Raw genomic sequence first — 21492 nt, forward strand, 5'->3', positions numbered from 1 at the left:
GATGTTGCTGAGCGTCTGCATCAAAGTGTCTGCATCAAAGTTGTCCACTACAAACACATGGTCCGATTCTGGTTTGGATGCAATGGCACGGAGCTGTTTCTTTGCGATCTGGCTGGCACTGCCAAGCTGTATAAAGAAAGGCAGACCAAAACAAAGACATTTGTGTTTACAACTAAAATGGATGTGGAGCAATGAAAACAAGTCAGCCAGACAGGGTAGGTAGAAGAACAGGAATCTGTGCATAACGCCACTCAAGAAAAGCTTAGCAGAATTACATTTCACAGTAAGGGGGGATGGTGTCTTGGGAGACATGACTCATCACACCCCAACAATTCTATATCTTATTTTGAGACTCAATCTGTATTGAATGAAAAATTAAATGAATAACTTTTCAATTTCGCCCCCAGTTCCAATTAATTTTAAATAATATTTCTTACTTAAACATCATTTGTCCTAATTGTAATCGATCAGTGAAAGACCTCTCAAGGGCTGTTCACTCCAGAAACAATAACTATGATAAAACAAGTTCTCTTTTAGACACCACAATACCACTAATATCCGAGGAAGTGTGCAACTGCAACTTCAATTTCTCCCCCAGTTCTTATTCATTTTAGACTATATTTCTTACTTTAAGTGAACTTCATTGTAATTAATCACAGTGAAAGACCACTCGAGGGCCATTCACTCCAGAAACAACAACTAAAGAAAACAGTTTTATCACACACCACAATAGCACTGCTATCAAGTTTTGAGGGAGTGTGCAACTGGCAGGCTGACTGCAGTGATATCCACTAGAGTGGTTGCCTATGAACTAAACTCCATATTTGTGCACAAATAAACTCTGTGTGCTTAAAAGAAGTCTTAGATATGTTAGTCCCACTCACATGATAAATGATTGCCGACACATTTTGTGCCTATAGTTTTGTATGAAAATGTTGCTTAAAGTCAAATGGCAAGATACCATCAAAGGCACCAACAAGACACCAACAAATATCATAATTAAAGGGGGCACACATTTATGGATGAAAACAGGTGTGTGCAGTGCTTTTGCGTGCTGTGGATGAACACTGCAAGTGAATATGAACATAGCGTAGCATCTCATACCCCAATAGCGTATCGAGTAATATTTTCTATATCAGCCTTCGCTGCGACACTGGGATATCTTGAAGCATCATAGCTTTGCCCATCTGTGATGATAATGAGGACTTTTTTGGCAGAAGGTCTTGCTCCCGCATAGGCATGAAATATATATTTCCTGTGTAAACAAGTACAGATTAATGAAACACACTTCAAATGATCATGTGCTAACTATTATGAACTCTTCATAAACAGACAAAGATGCCAATAATATTAAGAGGTCAATAATTAGCTCCTATGTCAAAGTTAGCAACTTCCAATATGGTAACCATTTTTACAGTTTTGAGAAAAAAACAAACCTTCGGTAGATTTTAAAAAGTGGGAAGCAGAAAGAAAAAAACAGTTTCAAAGTAAGTTTGTGGTGAATGTGTAGTGCATCAGTTAAAACAGATAAAGGTACCAGAAGTGGAAATACACAAGTCCTCATTTCAGACTTACTTAACTTTCTCAACAGCGTATCCTGTGTGTGTGTGTCCTTGTCTCTGGACGATACTGTCCACCTGATTTTCAAAACCTGTTCTATTGAACTCATTGAAGTTCACATGTTTGGTCATCTGGTCAGAGTACTGTGCAAAAGCAAACTGTAGAAACAAAATGCGAAAAAGAGAAATATAATAGTTCAGCACAATGTGTACTGTATGCATGGCTCAATGCCCTGGAAACGTACAGTATATCCAGACATAGTTTATTTAAAGCAACACTAAAGAGTGTTTTTGTAACTTAAAATAATGTTCCCAAAATCATTTCAGTGGATCATCAACTTGTAACAGGGTGAACGGCACTCCTGCATTCACTTCACGGCCCTCTATCGGCTATAACCGCACTATGTAAGTTTACCAGATCAGTGGTTGTAGTACTTTCATAAAATCATGCAACATACTCTTGTTTGTGGACATCATTATTTGCGGGATAAACAAATAGGGTTCGTGCAACAGAGGAAAAGTGCTTTATTGTTGCTTTAAAGCTACTGTGGACCAACAATAATATTGAACCAGTAATGAGTTTGACTTACTAAGGTGTCATACGGCAGAAGACGCCTGGTCAAATTCTTCACAAATCCCTTCATGAGAATGAACTGGTCTGCTTTCACACTCGTAGATCCATCCAGAAGAAAGACAATATCTGCCGCTGTTGAAGAGAAAAGTATTAAATCAATTTGGCATATTATGAGTAAATAGTGTTTATAGTTTATCATACCAAGAACATTCTTGTCATTTCCATTTGTGGCTGTATTATATTTGTGAATGTTTAGAGCACAGCTATAGTGAAAAGTCTGTCAATGTCTACAACCCCTGGCAAAAATAAAGGAATCAAGTTTTTATTTATTTTTTTTAAATAAAAAAAAAGCTGTAACAGATGAGAATTCTGTTTTTGTGAAACCCGTTTTTTTTTTTTTAAACAGTAATTTAAGGCAATTTGGCTTATCATGTGCAGGGGAAAAAATAAAAAAAGGAATCAATCTTAAAACATCACAATTAGTACAATTTGCACCTTCTGTTTTTTTTCACAGCTTCATTTTCCCTGAGGCACACACTTCACTAATGTAGATATTCTTGTAAAAAATCCAACCATTAAGGACATCAATGTTCTTTGTGAATGAATAATGTATCGTAAATAAATATTTTCCTTAAAATACAGGGGTAATAAGTATTGGAACCCCTATGTTAACCCTATGTGTTAAAATTCCCATAGAGGCAGGCAGATTTTATTTATTTATTTGTTTTTAAATGTTATTTCATGGATCCAGTACACTATGCACCCTGATAAAGTCCCCTTGGCCTTTGGAATTACAATAGCCCCACATCATCTCATACCCTTCACCAAAGATTGGCATGGTTTTATTTCAGTTAGCCTATTTGGTTTGAATTGCATTGAGCTCAATGAGAATGAAAACAACTAATAGGCTAACTGAAATGAAAATAGATAACATTTAGGACAATGACAAACAACAATGTTTTAAGCCAGTGCTTCAGGCGTGAAGGTCAAAAGTCGGAATATATATACTCATCTATGGACGAATAAGCAAGCAAAATCTTCAAAATAGATTCAATTAGATATTGCACATAGGTTTATTTCTAACTCATTGTGCCAGCGAGATGGCATTGCCAGCCTGATAATATTAAGTACGAAGGAGGTCAAGCTAAGAGTTTAACCAAATAAACATTGCAATATTTTTTCTTACACACACTGAAAGAGAGTGAATACATCTTAAACTGTTGAGGATATTGCGGTGAGGATCGCCACAGCACATCTGCTTAGGGATTATTCAGATGTCATCAAGTATATTTGACACAAGTTAATGGTTTTGAAAAGAGTATTGAATATCTGCAAAACTTATTATAGCTGCTGTTTTCATGGCGGTAAACATTGATTGAGAGAGGTATTCATGAATCTGATGGTGAATGTGAACAAACTCTTACCTTGGGTTGGTGAATTTGAAGATGTGGGCGGACAAGTTTGGTTGCCTGTAGATACAGTGGTGAATGAAGGAATGTCTTGGACAGGTGTATAAAACTAAAGAATAATTGAGATCTCAAGATATCTTCATATTTAGTGGAATTCATGAAATCTGTTCCATACTGTGGCTTCTATGTCTGAGATCTATTTGCATTCTGAGGCCCAGCATTTGTCTAGCAGTATGGTCACTTCATTGGTAGTGTCCTCATTACATTCTGTATTTCCAGTTAAGAGGCTTTTGCCTCAACTTCAGCCAAGCTAACAGACAGATGCTCTTATGTTTTGAAATGAAAGGAAATAACTTAGAAAGACAGTCTAATGTTCTGCAGTTTTGCTACTGGTGAAATTTGACTACATATTTGAACATATACGTCTACTTATACCACGGTGGAGATGTGTAAACGCACTTACCTTGGTTTGGACAATTCACAATCCCCTCTGTAGACACAGATATAAAGTCATGAAGTCAAAGTTAGGTACACATTTCTCAACATGTGCTGAAATACCTTTATATCTGTGCATGATGTAGAGAATGTGATACAGATGAGCTCATCACATGTAAGGAGGAGAAACGAGTGAGTGAGTCTAGTGAATGTAGTGAGCTGGCACTCTTTACAGCTGCAGGGGCGTAGATTTGAGCGGGGACCGTTGGGACGTGCCAACTCCAATGTCAAATGACGACTGACATGTCCCGACCGATATTCAGGTTGAAACAAAATAAAGCGCCTCAAACGGTATGCTACACAAAGGGTTAAATAATTTCCCACTTCGGTATCGACTCACAAAATATGTCTTTGAGACCGGTCATTTTTTTGATTGGCTTAGCCGCATCTTCTCGATGTAAAGAATTTGGCTCTCTTATGGCTTTCGATTCAAGGATGTCGGGCCAACAAAGAAAGGTGGAGGACAGAAGCTATTTCAAGAGACAAAGTCTAAGGCATAATATCCACCAAAGCTCCGACCAAACCCACACCCTTGCCCAGCTGTACTGTGCAAAAGCCCTTATATACAGCATGTCTCCCAGGAGGCAGCCACAGTACTCATCTGGTGCAGTAGGTTCACATGCCAGGTGGAGGCCCTTGACCTTGTAGCAGATTATTTCATTGGCCATCACATTGGCTTGTTGAAGCCAAGTAGAGAAGTGCACACCCCAAGTCATTAAAATAGGCCTACATCTGTCCACATGGAAGGTAGCCTCATAACTGGGTTAAGGCCATTGACATAAATGGACCCAACATTGACACTACCATTCAGTGTTCATCAAAACAACAATTAGTGCTATTTCAAGGCATGATGATGACAAACAGCTAGTGTGGTTTTCACCATACTAAGCTCAATCTTTTAAGATTGAACATTAGTCTGGGGAAGCTGCACTTTGATTCTACTGCAAAAGAGGCGTGATCAATGTGCATCGTTCAAATGACTCCCTACGCAATAGCCACGAGCGGGGCTAGTTGGTAAATTAAACTTTTAGCCTACCAAAGCCGGTCGGTAGAATCGCAAACACGTCCTGCTGCTGTATGAACTGTTCCAGGGTAAGTTTTTGTTCTGTTTTCAAAGAAGCTTGCCTTTAACATCTTCCAAAACAGAACAAGTGGCAAGTGGATTTGAATTGACAATGGCCGGGTTTCCCAGATTGGTTAAGAAGCTCTTAAGTGCTAAGAACTTCTTAGGAGCGCTCTAAGAACGTTCTAAGAGCGCTCCTTAGAAGTTCTTAGCACTTAAGAGCTTCTTAACCAATCTGGGAAACCCGGCCAATGACCGTTATTATCAGCCAATTATAGCGTTGATCAGTCACACTTAACCAAGAAGTGCTGTAAACAATGCCTCAAAGGAAACAAACAAAAAAGTGCATTTAATTGGAAACCAAGTAATTTCTTTGGGTTTGGCGCTCCAGAAATAGAACCACGCTCCAAACGTTGGTATCAACGTTGGTTATACAATATCATTTGGCTTTCCTCCTCTTAATCAATATGGAGAAAAAAAAAAAAAAAAAAAAACTAGGAGTTGGCCGAGTTTGCAGCGCACATTGGATCTAGGGTTAGATCCCTTTTTAGGCCAAACATTTGAATTCTTCTGTGGTATACATGTAGGGTAAAAATCATTTAAATGTGCACATACCTTTTATAGTCAAGAGTTTCTTTTCCAGTGATTTCCTGATTTGTTGCAGTCCCCCAAAGTTGGTCACGTTAAACATGTGTTCTGCACTGCTAACCTGGCAAAGATTTTCTCCTTTAGTTTATTATCTAACCAGGAAAATCCATTGAGAACTAGCATCTGACGTTAGGGGAAAGTCTCTGAGGACGCCTCATCACATCCCGAAAAATCTTAAGTTTGAATGTGAGAAACAACCTAAAATTAAAGCTGCGAGCAGCAATGTGGGGGCCAAGCTTTGGAAATTTGGAAAGACAACCCCCCCTCCGCCCCTCCCCCTGTGACCACCATAGAGGAGTATTTGTGTGCTTTTGTCTGGGCTTGAGAGAGAGAGAGAGAGATGAAAGCGTTACTGAAAAATGAGCTGACTTTCTGTGATTATAGCGCCCCCATAGTGGTCAAAAGACATGACATGGGAGAGTGGGCATGTGCAAATGGAACCCCCCCCCCACGACCACCATAGAGGAGGGTGTGTGTGCTTGTGTCTGGGTTAGAGAGCGAGAGATATGAAAGCATTAATGAAAAATGAGCTGACTTCCTGTGATTCTAGCACCCCCCTAGTGGTCAAAAGACATGAAATGGGAGAGTGGCCGTGTGCAAATGGAACCCCTCCCCCCCTACGACCACCATAGAGGAGGGTGTGTGTGCTTGTGTCTGGGTTAGAGAGCGAGAGAGATGAAAGCATTAATGAAAAATGAGCTGACTTCCTGTGATTATAGCGCCCCCCTAGTGGTCAAAAGACATGAAATGGGAGAGTGGGCGCGTGCAAATGGAACCCCCCCCCCCCCCACGACCACCATAGAGGAGGGTGTGTGTGCTTGTGTCTGGGTTTGAGAGAGAGAGAGATGAAAGCATTAATGAAAAATAAGCTGACTTCCTGTGATTATAGCACCCCCCTAGTGGTCAAAAGACATGACATGGGAGAGTGGGCGTGTGCAAATGGAACCCCCCCCCCCTCGACCACCATAGAGGAGGGTGTGTGTGCTTGTGTCTGGGTTTGAGACAGAGAGAGAGTGGATGTGAAGAAAATAGGCAAAATTAATTTCTATTTTTTTTGTTTTTGTGTGTGTGTCCTTGGGATGTGTTCCTAAGTCCACTTACCAAGTTTGTTGTCGATAGGTGAAAGTGTTGTTTATTATAGCGCCCCTAGTGTTCAAACGTCACCAAATTTAGTGAAGGTCCCCCGGATGTGCTCACAAGTCCACGTACCAAGTTTGGTGTTGATACGAGAAAGTTTTACTAATTATAGCGCCCCTAGTGGTCAGAGTGCACCAAATGTATTGTACGTCCTCAGGGTGGGGTCCCAAGTCCATATACCAAGTTTGGTTTCGATACGTGTAAGCATCGCTGAGATATGAGCCTACTTCCTGTTACTATAGCGCCCCCACAGTTGTCAATGGGCACCAAAGTTGTTGAGGCTTCTCTTAATTGGGTTCTGAGCCCATGTTCTAAGTTTGGTCTTGATACGTGAAAGCCTTGCAGAGATATAGGTTCACTTCCTGTGTGGCGGCTTCGCCGCCAAATTGGATTGGCTGTTACAGGCGAGCACTTCCGTCAATTGTTCCATAAAGCAATGCAATGATAAGTCATGGTCTGAAGATTGTCTGTGCAAATTTTGGTGAGAATCGGATGAAATCTCTGACCTGTGAAACTTTTTGAAAGTTTTGATCTTGGTCTATTGGTGGCGCTACAGCGTTTGTGGAAAAGTCTTGTTAATTGGTGGGTGGGGCTATACCTATTGCGTTAATGTACTGAGCAAGTTTCAGCTTGATAGGTCTAAGCATTTTTGAGTTATTTGCATTAATGTTGTTGAAAAATTGATGAATTTTGACCTGTTGGTGGCGCTGGAGTTTTGGGCTCTGGGGTCTGAAAATTGAGGTATGTGGTCATTGGCTTAGGGAGAATAAGTGTACCAAATGTCCCAACTTTTTACTGTATGGTTCTTTGGTTACATAGAGAATAGGTTCACATGCTGTTTTTTGGTGCGTCACCAACTTTGATTGGCTGTGACAGGCAAACGCTTATGAATATTTATTAACAAAGTGATAAGTCTTGAGTGGCCTTGTCTGAAGGTCATGTGTGACAAGTTTGGTGAGAATCGGATGAAATCTCTGACCTGTGAAACTTTTTGAAAGTTTTGACCTTGGTCTATTGGTGGCGCTACAGCGTTTGTGGAAAAGTCTTGTTAATTGGTGGGTGGGGCTATACCTATTGCGTTAATGTACTGAGCAAGTTTCAGCTTGATAGGTCTAAGCATTTTAGAGTTATTTGCATTAATGTTGTTGAAAAATTGATGAATTTTGACCTGTTGGTGGCGCTGGAGTTTTGGGCTCTGGGGTCTGAAAATTGAGGTATGTGGTCATTGGCTTAGGGAGAATAAGTGTACCAAATATCCCAACTTTTTACTGTATGGTTCTTTGGTTACATAGAGAATAGGTTCACATGCTGTTTTTTGGTGCGTCACCAACTTTGATTGGCTGTGACAGGCAAACGCTTATGAATATTTATTAACAAAGTGATAAGTCTTGAGTGGCCTTGTCTGAAGGTCATGTGTGACAAGTTTGGTAAGAAATGGACAAAATGTGAGACCTGGGTAACTTTTAGAAAAATTCAGCCTGACCTGTTGGTGGCGCTGGAGTTTTGGGGTTTGTTGTCTGTAAATTTAATAGATTCGGGCAAATTTGAAGTTGAATGAGTGTGCCAAATTTCAGAACTCTGGAGTGTATGGTTGGCTGGGAAATGGGCAATGTGTAATAATAATAATAGCGGCGATGGCGGGCCCGAGCACCTGCGGTGCGGAGACCTGTGAAATTTCGGAATCTAACAAAGCAACATGTGCCTGTTGGTGGGCATGTGCATGAGCAACACACATGCCCACCAAATTTGGTCAATTTTCCTGAATGTATGTGTCAACCACAACAGACAACCCACTAGGTGGCGCTATAGAGTCCCTACACCACACCCTAGGCCAAAGCTCTGTCTCTGACTAGCCATAGCAATAACACACAAGCCCACCAAATTTGGTTCATTTTCGTGAATGTATGTGTCAACCACAACAGACAACGCATTAGGTGGCGCTATAGAGTCCCTACGCCACACCCTAGACCAAAGCTCTGTCTCTGACTAGCCATAGCAATAACACACAAGTCCACCAAATTTGGTTCATTTTCGTGAATGTTTGTGTCAACCACAACAGATAACGTGCTGCAAGGTGGCGCTATAGAGTCCCAAAGCCACACCTTAGGCCAGAGCTCTGTCTCTGACTACCGATTGCAATAACACACAAGCCCACCAAATTTGGTTCATTTTCGTGAATGTATGTGTCAATCACAACAGACAACCCACTAGGTGGCGCTATAGAGTCCCAACGCCACACCCTAGGCCAAAGCTCTGTCTCTGACTAGCCATAGCAATAACACACAAGCCCACCAAATTTGGTTCATTTTCGTGAATGTATGTGTCAACCACAACAGACAACGCACTAGGTGGCGCTATAGAGTCCCTACGCCACACCCTAGACCAAAGCTCTGTCTCTGACTAGCCATAGCAATAACACACAAGTCCACCAAATTTGGTTCATTTTCGTGAATGTTTGTGTCAACCACAACAGATAACGTGCTGCTAGGTGGCGCTATAGAGTCTCAAAGCCACACCTTAGGCCAGAGCTCTGTCTCTGACTAGCAAAAGCAATTCCACATGTAGCTGCCAAATTACATCCAATTCATAACCTTTTTTCTGCCTATAACACCAACTTCCTGTTTCTTAATAAAACGCCATAATTCAAACCTTCGCCATTTCAATATACTTTTGAAATTCAAAAATCTGGTCGCAATTCCTCTCGGGCAACCCCTCAAGATCATTTTAGTGCTTATATGACATGATTTCGATAAACCGTCTAGGAGAAGTGTTTCAAAATACGTGATGTGCAAAAATCATAATCATAATCATAACTCAAATTCTTATAAGATTCACTATATAGTTTCAATGTAAAACTTGTTCAGATTTATACAACACACATGTCCACCAAATTTGGTTCATTTCCGTGAATGTATGTGTCAACCACAATAGACGGCGCGCTAGGTGGCGCTATAGAGTCCCTGAGCCACACCCTAGGCCAGAGGTCTGTCTCTCAGTAGAGGCATCAATTCCACAGGTAGCTGCCAAATTTCAAGAGTTTTAGAGCATGCCAAGTTGGTGAAAAAGGGCAAAACATGTCCGGTAAGAGGAAAATACTATAATAAGAATAATAATAATAAATATAGCCGCAAGCGGCGATGGCGGGCCCGAGCACCTGCGGTGCGGAGACCTGTGACATTTCGGAATCTAACAAAGCAACATGTGTGGGTTGGTGTGCCTGTGCATGAGCAACATACATGCCCACTAAATTTGGTTCATTTTTGTGAATACATGTGTCAACCACAAAAGACAACATGCTAGGTGGCACTATAGAGTACCTAAGCGACACCCTAGGCCAGAGCTCTGTCCCTGACTAGCGGTAGCAATAACACACAAGCCTACCTAATTGTGTCAATGTATGTGTCAGAGCTCTATCTTTCAGTAGCGGCAGCAACAACACACAAAACCACCAAATTTGCTTCATTTTCGTGAATGTACACGTCACCACAACACAATCTGCTAGGTGGCACGCACTATAGAGTCCCTAAGCCACACCCTAGACCAGAGCTCTGTCTCTGACTAGGGGTAGCAAAAACAATTTTGTCTGTGAAATTTCTAAAGTACGCCTTCTGCCACGAAGATAAGTTGTAGGGTTTTAAATGTTCAAAAAAAGAGTAAAAGGTCCGCACACTTCCTCTCACTTAATTTACTTTATTAGTTCAAGGGTTTTAAATGTTCCTCATAAAAAGTCTATCCGAAGTCCAAATAAAAGAAAATGTTGCTGTTATTGCTACGATAGACCGTTAAATTTACATGCACAGGGTTTGTACACCATTATCATGGCCAAATTCAAGCACTTTTTAAGGACTTTCAAGACCAGTTTTCCAGTATTGAAATTGTGAGTGAACAAATTCAAAGCCCTGTTGTTTGAGGTCACTGTAGGATAAAGAACCAGGAAATTTGATACAACCTTAGCCGAATACTGAACCAGCAACTATCATTAGGTTAACTCAGCGTTTCTCAAACTGTGGGGCGCGCCCCACTAGTGGGGCGCAGAGACATGCCAGGTGGGGCGCGAGCTGACGTGAACAACCGGAGATTTCTTTTTAATCTGTAGCCTGTGCCTTCCTTCATTGATAATTACGAGAATGCACCTCCATCTCACAAAACAAACACAAACAAGGTTATCTAGACTCTTGTAGGCCTATCATTGACCAGATGAAAATGTTAGTCTGTCCTGGAACCATAGTCCGAAAAAAATGATTGATGTCGGAATTTTAATTGCAGCGGAAACAAAAAAACCTGTTTATGTTTCGAGACGAGCGCAGTAAAATTGAAGGATATCTTGGCTATCTGTCCGACGACACAATTGCTGTTCTGCGATCTCGAAGAACAAGTGCTTGACAAACGCAAACATGTTTTGCCTTGCAAGTGGACAAAGCCACCGACAGTTACAAAGGTGGTTTAGTTATTGCTTATGTCCGCTTTGTTAACTTGACAGCGGGCGAAGATATTCTATTCTGTGAGTAGGCTATGCCAAAAGTAGGGCCACTGCAGATGAACTATATTCAACATTGATCTCAACAATTAGTCTACCTGGCAGAACAGGACATCAAATGGAAAAACTGTGAGGGACTTTGCTCGGTTGGCGCACAGACGAAAGCAGGTAAAAGAAATGCTATCGTCGTGATAAAGAGGGTAGTGCCCGATGCGCAACAGGCGGACTGTTTCATTCAGGGAAGCGCTCGCGTCAAGGCTTGACCTGAATAAGATTTTGAACGAGGTTGAGAGTGTTAAACTTCATTTATAACACAATGGTAGCATATAGTTGGCCCTTTTGCTGTATTATTGGAAATCAGCTTTTTTTGAAGCAAGGATTGACACCTTGTCAATGACAAAAAACTGACGTTATTGGTCATTGATTTATATTTTTATTTTCTCTATTCTTTAACTGATATTTATCTTTAGTAGCCTAACTGTTATTTGTTAGGCCTACTGATGTATATTTAGCAAGTGACGTTATAAATATGACAATTTTGAGCTTGACCTATACTTTCTATAGAGCGATGATGGACAGGTGGGGCTCGAGAAAGCCCCCTTGATCAAAGTGGGGAATGAAAGAAAAAGTTTGAGAACCACTGGGTTAACTGAATGGGGCATAGAAAATGAGTGTTTGCTGCTCTGTCATATCAAGTTTCCTTGTTCTTTTTCTTACTGACAGCACTCGATGATGTTGAACAGCATGGATTGATTCACACCATATTTCAGGGGTGTGATTGGCAAAGGACAAAAAAGAGGAAAATATACCCAGCACCCTCAGGAGAAAGTTTTCAAAAATGACCCCTTAAATGATAACATCTTTTATGAGAACTGTTGATAAACTGTGATACATATAAACATTATAACATATATCGAGGGCTGAGAACCAAAGGGGCAGTTGCGTAAGTGACATTTTGGTCAAAATTGAGTTATATATATCACCTGAAAGCTCTTGAGCTCTTTTTAGCTGACACAATTATAGAAGTAAAATATTTATAAATATAAAATGATTGACAAAACCAAAAACCAAAGGTCTTTAACTGTGAACATAAGCAGTTAGATTTGTTTTGGCTCTCTTGTAAAGTTGGTGAAATGTCACTTACGCCCCTGTGGTTCTCAGCCCTCGATATATATATAGATATACATAGACTATATTGTAATAAGTCTACGACTAATTTATAGCAAAGTAGCCTAGGCCTGCTCAAGACTAAACCAGATATGGATGAAATATGTAGGCTATCATGATCATTTTGCCAACAATGATGTAGTACCATGGATTTTCCTAGTTCATGACATGCTTTGTTTTCACTTAAACCAACATAAAGTTATAATGTTGACTACATGTTTTAATATAGGCCTACTTGATAACATATAGCCTGCCCCCTTAGTCCTCTAGCTCTAGTCCTGTACAATATAATATAATAGTGAATAGGCTTATTGATATATTGATGCTGTTTGAAGAGGTTGCTTGATGATATTTAAGTTCCAAAGAAAATCAAATTGCACCACTCCCTCTCCTTCCAAAGTAACATGTCCTACACCTTTCCTCTTAAAAACAGATGTCTGGCCCTACTGTTATAAGCTACATCACTTGTTCAAGTGCACACACTAAATGGAGAGCTAGGATTAAAATTCAAACTGTGCCTTTAAATAGGCGACTTTTTTCATCTATCAGCACAATGCTACAGGCCATTTTCACTAAAAAAATCAGCTCAATATTATGTGCAAGACAAGTTTACCAAGCATGCCAATGTGTTAATCTCTTAGCACTGTCGTCATACGTTTTCTCATAGTGAGATGGCTATCCCGAAATATGTTTTGAATGACGTTTTGAATGACATGGGGCGCACGGAGATAAGGCTGGAAAAACGCGACATGACAAGGTGATAACTAAACAATTTAGTTGACCTAGGGTAGACAGGCTTTGTGGCTAAAACTATGAAAACCAGTAGGCTAGTCTGTCACAGCTAACTTCAGGCACTGTAGCCTAGACTAGTTTACACGCGCAGAAATTAAAAGTCAATATTGCCATCACGAGATTGCTGTCATTATCGGAAAAACCGGACACGTCAAACTGGATGCGAACGCGTGGCAAAGCCAACAACAACTTCATAAATTACGTCTTTTAAATAAATAATTTGAGCCTACCGTTTCATGCCTAACGTCGACAGCAGATTTCTCAGCCCATCATAGGCAAAGTTATTAATGCATAGGCCTATAGCCTAATTAAACTAGGCTTAGTGATGGCAGATCAAATAATAAAAAAACGTTTTGAAGTCTACCCAGAGTATGTTTGCAAACGCATGCAAAGGGATAAACTATGTTCATACCATCTTCAATCGTTTCAAAAACTAGGATTAGGCAGTCTGCCTATGTTGTTTCAATGTATAGTTGCAGGAATCAATCGTTTGAAAAATATCGTTGTTTCTAGCCTCGTATGGTTTCACTTGGATCACACACACATTGCACGACTGCTCATATGAATCGGTGGCACCAAACTAACGTATTTCCAGACAGTGGAAACGTTTAGATTATTTTGAATAGATAGATGGTTCACTCCATTTAAAGGCAATTAATCACCACAACTGATTAACATTAACCTGCCTTGCACTGGAGGGAAATGTTCTTACCTTGATTGAAAGCTAACCAGTGAAGCAGACGGCCAGTTCTAGTTCTGTCATCTTCTCTCCTGCTTTCTAGATGTCCATGGAGAAACATCCTCCTTCAGTTAGGCAGAGTAAGTTCGTTGTGGTTTCAAACTTACGTCCTCCACTAATAGCTAGCATTAGCTAGCTTCCACTCACAAACGGTAGGCTACTCCCAAAATGTGACACATTTGAACTTCTCGTTACGTTTTACAACTGTCAAAAGTTTGGATTATGTTTCAGGAGTTAAACTGACACCTAGGCTATCAATGCTCTATTTGTAAGCTAAAATAAACTAGTAAGCACCATATCGCTAACGTGCATCACTTGGAGTTAGCTAGCTAGCTAGCTAGCTTAGGCCAAGATTTAAAACCAGGTCGAATTTACTACGGCTGGCCCTAGGTGCCTGTTGTGTTTTCCGCTAGACCTTTTCAAACAAGACCAACTACAGTAGCAGCTAGGCTATTTGACGTTCGTTATCGCACTGGGACTTGTTAATTACCGAACGTGACAAAAACCTGCCTTGCTATAACGTTAGCTCCCAAAAGGCAGGCTACTCCCAAACAGTGACACATTTGAACTTCACGTTACATTTTACAACTGTCAAAAGTTTGGATTGTGTTTCGGTAGGCCTAGTTAGGCTGTCACCTAGGCTATCAAGGCTCTATTTGTAAGCTAAGATAAACTAGCTAGTAAACACCATATCACTGAAGTCCATCACTTGGAGTTAGCTAGATGGAGGAAACGAGCGCTTTAGCCAACTTATTGAACCGCATCAAATAGCTTGCAAAGTTGCGTTTCAACAAAACTGTTACCTTACTTTCAAGAATAACTCCGTAGACAAAAAGTCAAAATGATTGCACTGTTTCCACAATATAAATCCACGAAAACACTCAGTGTAGAGCTATGCTATGAGTCGGGGTCGCCTGGATCTGCACTGACTAACAAATCACATGATGTAGTGGGCGGGACAGTGCTCTCGACCACAGAATGTCAAATGAGTGAGAGACTTTTACAGACAATTGAGTTTCATTCCCTAGGGCATCAAACAAATAACCCTAAATAACTCACTTTCTGTTAATGTGTTTAAAGTCAAAATTGCAGCATAGGTTAATATGACTATTAGTATTTGTAAACTCATCTCATAATACTTTAGGTAAAACTATGTGTCAATCATTAATATGCTATTATAAGTGACAAAATCACAACCACACCAAACAACATCAAAACTTGAATGTGACTGTCACTACAACCACACTATCTAATACTCCATTCAATTTCATCCAAATTAGTCACTGCTTTCTGCCTATAACACCAACTTATTGTTCCTTTTATAAGACACCTAGGTTCAAACCTGTGTGTGTGTGTGTGTGTGTCTGTGTGTGTGTGTGTGTCTGTCTGTCTGTGTCTGAGTCTCTATGTGGAAAGCGGGGGAGGTTAGAGAGACATCCAGCTGGGAGAGAGGGGAGGGGTGGGAAGAACTGTGGGGGGAGAGTGGGTGAGCCACAGTGAGGGAGCAAGACCATGCGCGGCTAGGCACACAGACCTATAAAAACCTAATAAACCTAAATATCTCACTTTCTGTTAACATGGTTGAAATCAAAATTGCAGCATAGGTTGATATGATTATAATTATTCATCAACTCGCTTCAAAATATTTTAGCTAAAACTGTGTCCACCACAATCATTAATGAGCTTTTAAAAAACACAAACAACACCAAATTCAAAACTTTGTATATGACTGTCACTACAAACCCTCTAACTAATACTCCATCAAATTTCATCCAAATTAGTCACTGTTTTCTGCCTATAACACCAACTTTTTGTTTCTTTTATAAGACACCTAGATTCAGACCTTCGCCATTTCAATATACTTTTGAAATTCAAAAATCTGGTCGCAATTCCTCTCAGGCAACCCCTCAAGATCATTTTAGTGCTTAAATGACATAATTTCGATAAACCGTCTAGGAGAAGTATTTCAAAATACATGATGTGCAAAAATCAGAAAATCTCACATAATTCAAATTCTTCTAAGATTCACTATATAGTTTGAATGTAAAACTTGTTCAGAATAATACAACACACATGTCCACCAAATTTGGTTCATTTCCGTGAATGTATGTGTTAACCACAGTAGACGGCGCGCTAGGTGGCGCTATAGAGTCCCTGAGCCACACCCTAGGCCACAGCTCTGTGTCTGAGTATCAAATGCAATTCTACATATGCCAGCTAAATTGCAAGAGTTTTAGAGCATGCCAAGTTGGTGAAAAATGTTACTGGTAAGATAATTATACTATAATAATAATAATAAGAATAATCTGAGCAAAAACAATAGGGCCTTGCACCTACGGTGCAGCCACTTTCAGTGGCCGCACCTCGGTGCTCGGGCCCTAATAATCTGAGCAAAAACAATAGGGCCTTGCACCTACGGTGCAGCCACTTTCAGTGGCCGCACCTCGGTGCTCGGGCCCTAATAAGAATAAGAATACGTACAATCACTATGGGTTGCCTCGCAGCTTCGCTGCTTGGCCCCCAACAAGTCAACTTTGAGAGCGCAAGATGAAAACCACACCAAGATCCGAGGATCAGGATCAACAGGATCAATAGAAAAATATTGACAGTATGAACATAGAGTTGTGCCTCATACCCCAATAGTGTATCTAGTGATGTTGCTTGCATCAGCCTGCGCTGCAACACTGGGATAGCTTGCAGAATCACACGACTGCCCATCTGTGATGACGATGAGGAATCTCTTGGCATCAGCTCTTGCTCCAACTGAAGAATTTAACATTTCTTGCCTGTGTAAAAAAAATATAGGCTCATATATGCTACAAATGATCACATACCATCATGAGCTCTTCATTAACAACAAAGTTAGGCGTTTTGGAGTCTGTAACTTCACCTACAGTTTTGATGAAAAACATTTGAGGCAGAAAAAGTGGTTAAAGTGGTTAAAGTGGTTAAAAGTTAGCCTGGGTGCGGCTAGATCTCTAGGCTAGTTAAAAGTGGTTAAGTTTGAAAGTGTAGTCCAGCAGTTTAACAGTTAAAACAGATACCGTACATGTACCAGAGGGGTATTTCACAAAATCTAGATAAGGGATTAAGCTGGAATTTTTGCAGCCTGTAATATCCAGACGCCTGGTAATCTTTCAGATTAGGGTCTGGCCACGAGGGGTGGCACCAAGCATGCATTTGAAAATCTCACTGCATGCAATAGACCCTTTTGATGATTACACTACGACCAATCTTTACTGATTTCGAAAGTTATAGCGCTGACGTCATCAGTTTAGCTCATGATGTTGCGCACCGAGAGGATGAAGCACTCACACGCGTGGGTGCATACAGTATGTAAATACTGTACCTTTGAGAAAGACCCCTCAGGTGAGAACACACAAGTCTTAATTTTAGACTTACACAACTTTCCCCATATCCCATGTGGGGTATGTGCCTCCCCGGGTCTGGACAATACTGTTCACCTGACTTTCAAATGTTGTTCTATCAAACTGATTGAAGTTGACATGTGTGGTGAAGCTACTGGAGTACTGTGCAAAGGCAAACTGTGGAAACAAAATAGAAACTGCTCAACAGATGGCATAACATCCCCTGGAAACATAATGGATACATGAACGTTATTTATAATGTATATATATATATATGTATTTATACATTTATTTATAGTTTATTCAGAGCTACTGAACCAACAATAATGTTAAATTGGGAATGAGTTTGACATACTAATGTGTCATACGGCAGGAGACTCCTGGTCATATTCTTCACAAGCGTTTTCATGATCAAGAACTGGTCTGCAGCCACACTCCCAGATCCATTCAGAAGGAAGACAACATCTGCTGCCACTGAAAGGGAGCCATTGCAGATGACATTAGTTATGAGTTAAAATAAATTACACAGCCTTTTGATTAATTTCTCTGGTTTCATCATATTCATAATAAATACATATTCTATTATATTATATCATATTCTAGCTACTATACTGTGTTTGGAGTCAATACATTTGACAGAGGTCAAATCCATTTGCAATGAACAATGTTTTTTGGTGAATCAGAAAACAACGTTCTAGCTATTTATCACTTACCAGTAGGCCTAGTACAGAAGATGATTTTGAAAATGTTTAGAAAGTGCCTGGTATAATATTACAATGTAGCACCTATTATATTGGAACTAATGAGTATTAGTTCATTCGGAGTAGCTCAAGATTGTTCCAAGATGGCTTGCTTTGTTTATACAAACTAAAGAGGAGTTAGTTTGCTGTCGAGGAGTAAGTAAATTAAGTTTAAGCAGCTGCCATTAGAGAATGAAGGTGTTTGCTTTCAAATATGACAAACCCATTAACCCACAAAAATAATGTAATAGTCAGGCAGTCGATCAATCAAATCAATCAAACGATGACATGGCGAGCAGTTGACATGGTTTGATGGCCAGTGTGTCATGCCTATAATATTGTAGAAGTTGCTTGGAACAACATTGTTTGCTGAATAGATGTTCTTTGCTGTAATTTGACTGAATTGATGTAACTTATTAATTTAAGTTGACAACTAAAAGATTCATCAAGTTTATTGGATGCTGGATAGGTTGGACTAGTCCCTAATTGGGTCATCACGGTGCACATGCTGTATGTACAGACTAGCACAATGTGATATGGTGAAAGTAGGTTACACACTCTTACCTTGTACCACCTGTGTAGCCGTGGAACAACCTGTAGAGGATGGCAAATATATGGTTGGATCTTACATTTATTCATTTGGCAAACACTTTTACCCACAACAACTGTGTAAACCTTGAGATATCTTCGTATCTATTAGAATTTATAATATCCCGATTGAAGTTCATTCTAAAAGTACAAACACTCCAACCTTGGCTGATATATACCAGAACCATTTTTGAAGCAAAACAAAATTGAAGTGTTTTCAGTCTGATATCTATACTGGATCTAACGGAAAAGATCCTCAGTAATGGGGAAGCCTCTCCGGAAAGCTATATTCAAAATGAGACCTGGCCGGTTTCCCCAAAACCCACTTTAGGAGATTAAAGGAGCAATACAAATATCAACAATGAGTGGACCAACAGCCCATAAAATAAATGTATCCTTAATCGTGCTCTTGTTTGAAAACCCTCACTGTGTCTCATTCTTACATTTTATTCACAGAGACTAAAGGCTCTGGCATGGTCCCGCGACTGCGTCACGCGGACGCGGCACTGGTGAGCGCGTGACGAGAATTGCGTAATTTTTACGGCATGCGTTGCGTTTTTGAGTCGACCAAAATTTAAGACAGCGCGTCTCTTTCACGCGTAGACTGCGCATGTGTGAAACGGAACTGCTGTAAACACGCCCCTCCAGTAGAGAGGCAGCACAGAGTTCACTACACAAGTTCAGTAAAGCCGGAAAGTTTGCCGTTCCTTGATGTTCTCCCTGATCAAGAAGTCAGAAGCCAAACACCCCTCAAAAAAATAAGAAATTCAAAGATATTGACAAATTGCCTATTTGACTTGATGTGCAGACAGTGAGCTTTATCCGTCAGACATTAAGATGAAAAGAGACGTGGAGTGGACTTACCAGTGGGTGCTGCAGTGGAATACCCACCTGTTGGGACACCAATACAAGAAGCCATTAGATACACACACCCATTCCACAAGGTCTTACAGAAGCCGTCAGATACACACACAACCATTCCGCAATATCTTAGAGAGGTAATTTACTATCGGGCCAGCTGCTAGGGAAATATAAAGACATCAGCCTGCACTGCTTCCTTACCGCATTCATTCAGCAACAAGTGTCATGATACTCATGATACATCTGCCCACTATCAGCGGGAGGCATGTTTTCAAGTGGTGTGGGTGGTGGGTGTTTGTGTGTGTGGGGTTGTGACTCCCTATAGCAGAGGTCATAAATAATTACTAAAGAATAGATTTATTTCTCATTCCATATTTACGTCTTGTCATGCCCTCTGTCTGGTGAACAAAACATGGCGACAGAAAGGGTAGCCTACAGAAAATGCACCTGTGGGTAAGAAAGGGTATAGGAATACATATGGATATTTCATATGCATTTAATATTATATCAAATAAATGACACAAATACTTAAATAATGAATAAATATATGGCACTAAGTGTATAAACAAACATTCAGAGAAAGCGTACTTAATGCCACCATGAGGAGCAGTGGGAGTGGATTCATCATTGTCCGTTTTCTTTTCCTTGACCAAAGTCTTGCACCTGTGAAAACACACATAATAACAGTAGGCAAGGAGTTTTGCAGGAGGACCCAAGCAAAAGACTCATGATTAAATGCAGGGGAACAGTCACACAATTTAGTTGTTGGTAAATCCACATGAGAAGCAAAACCTAAACGCTGATGAAGAAGGCTGACGAAACTAAGAAAACAGAGGGCACAATCAAAACAACAGGCAGAAGTGAAAAACAGAAAAGAAGGGAAAACCTAACACTTACTGTATAGACTTCACTTTCAACTTACACAACAAGTGCAATGAACCAACAAAGCACAGAGGAGCAGAGAGTTTACACACACAGTCCAAGGAACAGATTAATTGGACAAGACCATCAAAACAATAACAGGGAACAGGTGTGAGCAGAAAATGGAGGGAAACAAGACAGGAAGTGCAGACCAAATAAGGTAAGGGGCGGAGACAGTCACATGTTAGCAGGCAGGTAAACACAGAGCACATGGGGAACAGCAAAAGGCGCGTTCAAGATGGCTGCGCAGCACAAAAACTGCGCAGCACAAGATGCACGTGGTTAAAAATCTGTCCACGATGGTCTAGATGGGTGTGTTTTCGACTCTGCAGTCGGTATCACATGGCCTCAACTTATCGCGGGAGCAAGGCGTGGCCAGGCAGCGGAGCAGCAACTTTAGAGGTACTGCGGAGCACAGCGGAGCCTAGACCCTGCCTTCATGACGTCAGGTCTTTGCCCTAATTGGCTTTTACATCCCTGACGTATATGTGCAGGTGTTTAGATGCCTCCTCATATCCACAAGGGTCCGTGCGGGTCCGTGCCTCGTGATTCGTCACATGGTCAAGTCTAGACTACGGGAAGTAGAGAGTGTACAACTTCATAGCAGCGTTTGTATCCCCTCCCCTGCTGCCACCGGCAGCTCTCGCTGCTGCAAGAGGTCATTTGGAGTTGAACTTGAACACGCCTAAAAGCACAAGCACAGGACAATATACAATATGGCCACCTTATCCAACTCTAGGACTGCGGGGAGAGACCCAATTTCACTTGGGGGTGGCGTATTCCTTTAAGAATATGATTATCCAACTTATGTTACCAGTCTTTATTGTATCTATACTCAGATTTTATACACTCAGTCACACAAAATAACAGAGGTACCCCACTGTTGTTAAAGAGAAAGCAGTTCCCCTCCACTCCTATAATATGAGCTGGTACCCATATGAACGTCATCATCCT

The 21492-nt window shown here is 40.7% G+C and overlaps 1 protein-coding gene across 1 annotated transcript in view; it reads right to left on the reverse strand.

Moving 5' to 3' along the window:
• LOC134076170 (collagen alpha-6(VI) chain-like) overlaps positions 1–20596 on the reverse strand; it is a 24144-nt gene extending 3548 nt beyond the window's left edge. The window contains exons 1-14 of the mRNA XM_062531174.1: positions 20515–20596; positions 20206–20280; positions 19621–19647; positions 18733–18762; positions 17784–17902; positions 17463–17605; positions 16696–16846; positions 5716–5809; positions 4006–4032; positions 3558–3602; positions 2150–2265; positions 1576–1718; positions 1105–1255; positions 1–126 (exon numbers count right to left, since the gene is read on the reverse strand). The exon at positions 1–126 is cut by the window's left edge and continues 43 nt beyond it. Coding sequence (XP_062387158.1) covers positions 1–126; positions 1105–1255; positions 1576–1718; positions 2150–2265; positions 3558–3602; positions 4006–4032; positions 5716–5809; positions 16696–16846; positions 17463–17605; positions 17784–17902; positions 18733–18762; positions 19621–19647; positions 20206–20245 — 1212 coding nt within the window. The 5' untranslated portion in view covers positions 20246–20280; positions 20515–20596. The remainder of the gene's footprint in view (positions 127–1104; positions 1256–1575; positions 1719–2149; positions 2266–3557; positions 3603–4005; positions 4033–5715; positions 5810–16695; positions 16847–17462; positions 17606–17783; positions 17903–18732; positions 18763–19620; positions 19648–20205; positions 20281–20514) is intronic.
• Between the last annotated feature and the right edge of the window lie 896 nt (positions 20597–21492).

The sequence above is a fragment of the Sardina pilchardus genome, chromosome 3 (genome assembly GCF_963854185.1).
Source record: "Sardina pilchardus chromosome 3, fSarPil1.1, whole genome shotgun sequence".
Classification (NCBI taxonomy): domain Eukaryota; kingdom Metazoa; phylum Chordata; class Actinopteri; order Clupeiformes; family Clupeidae; genus Sardina; species Sardina pilchardus.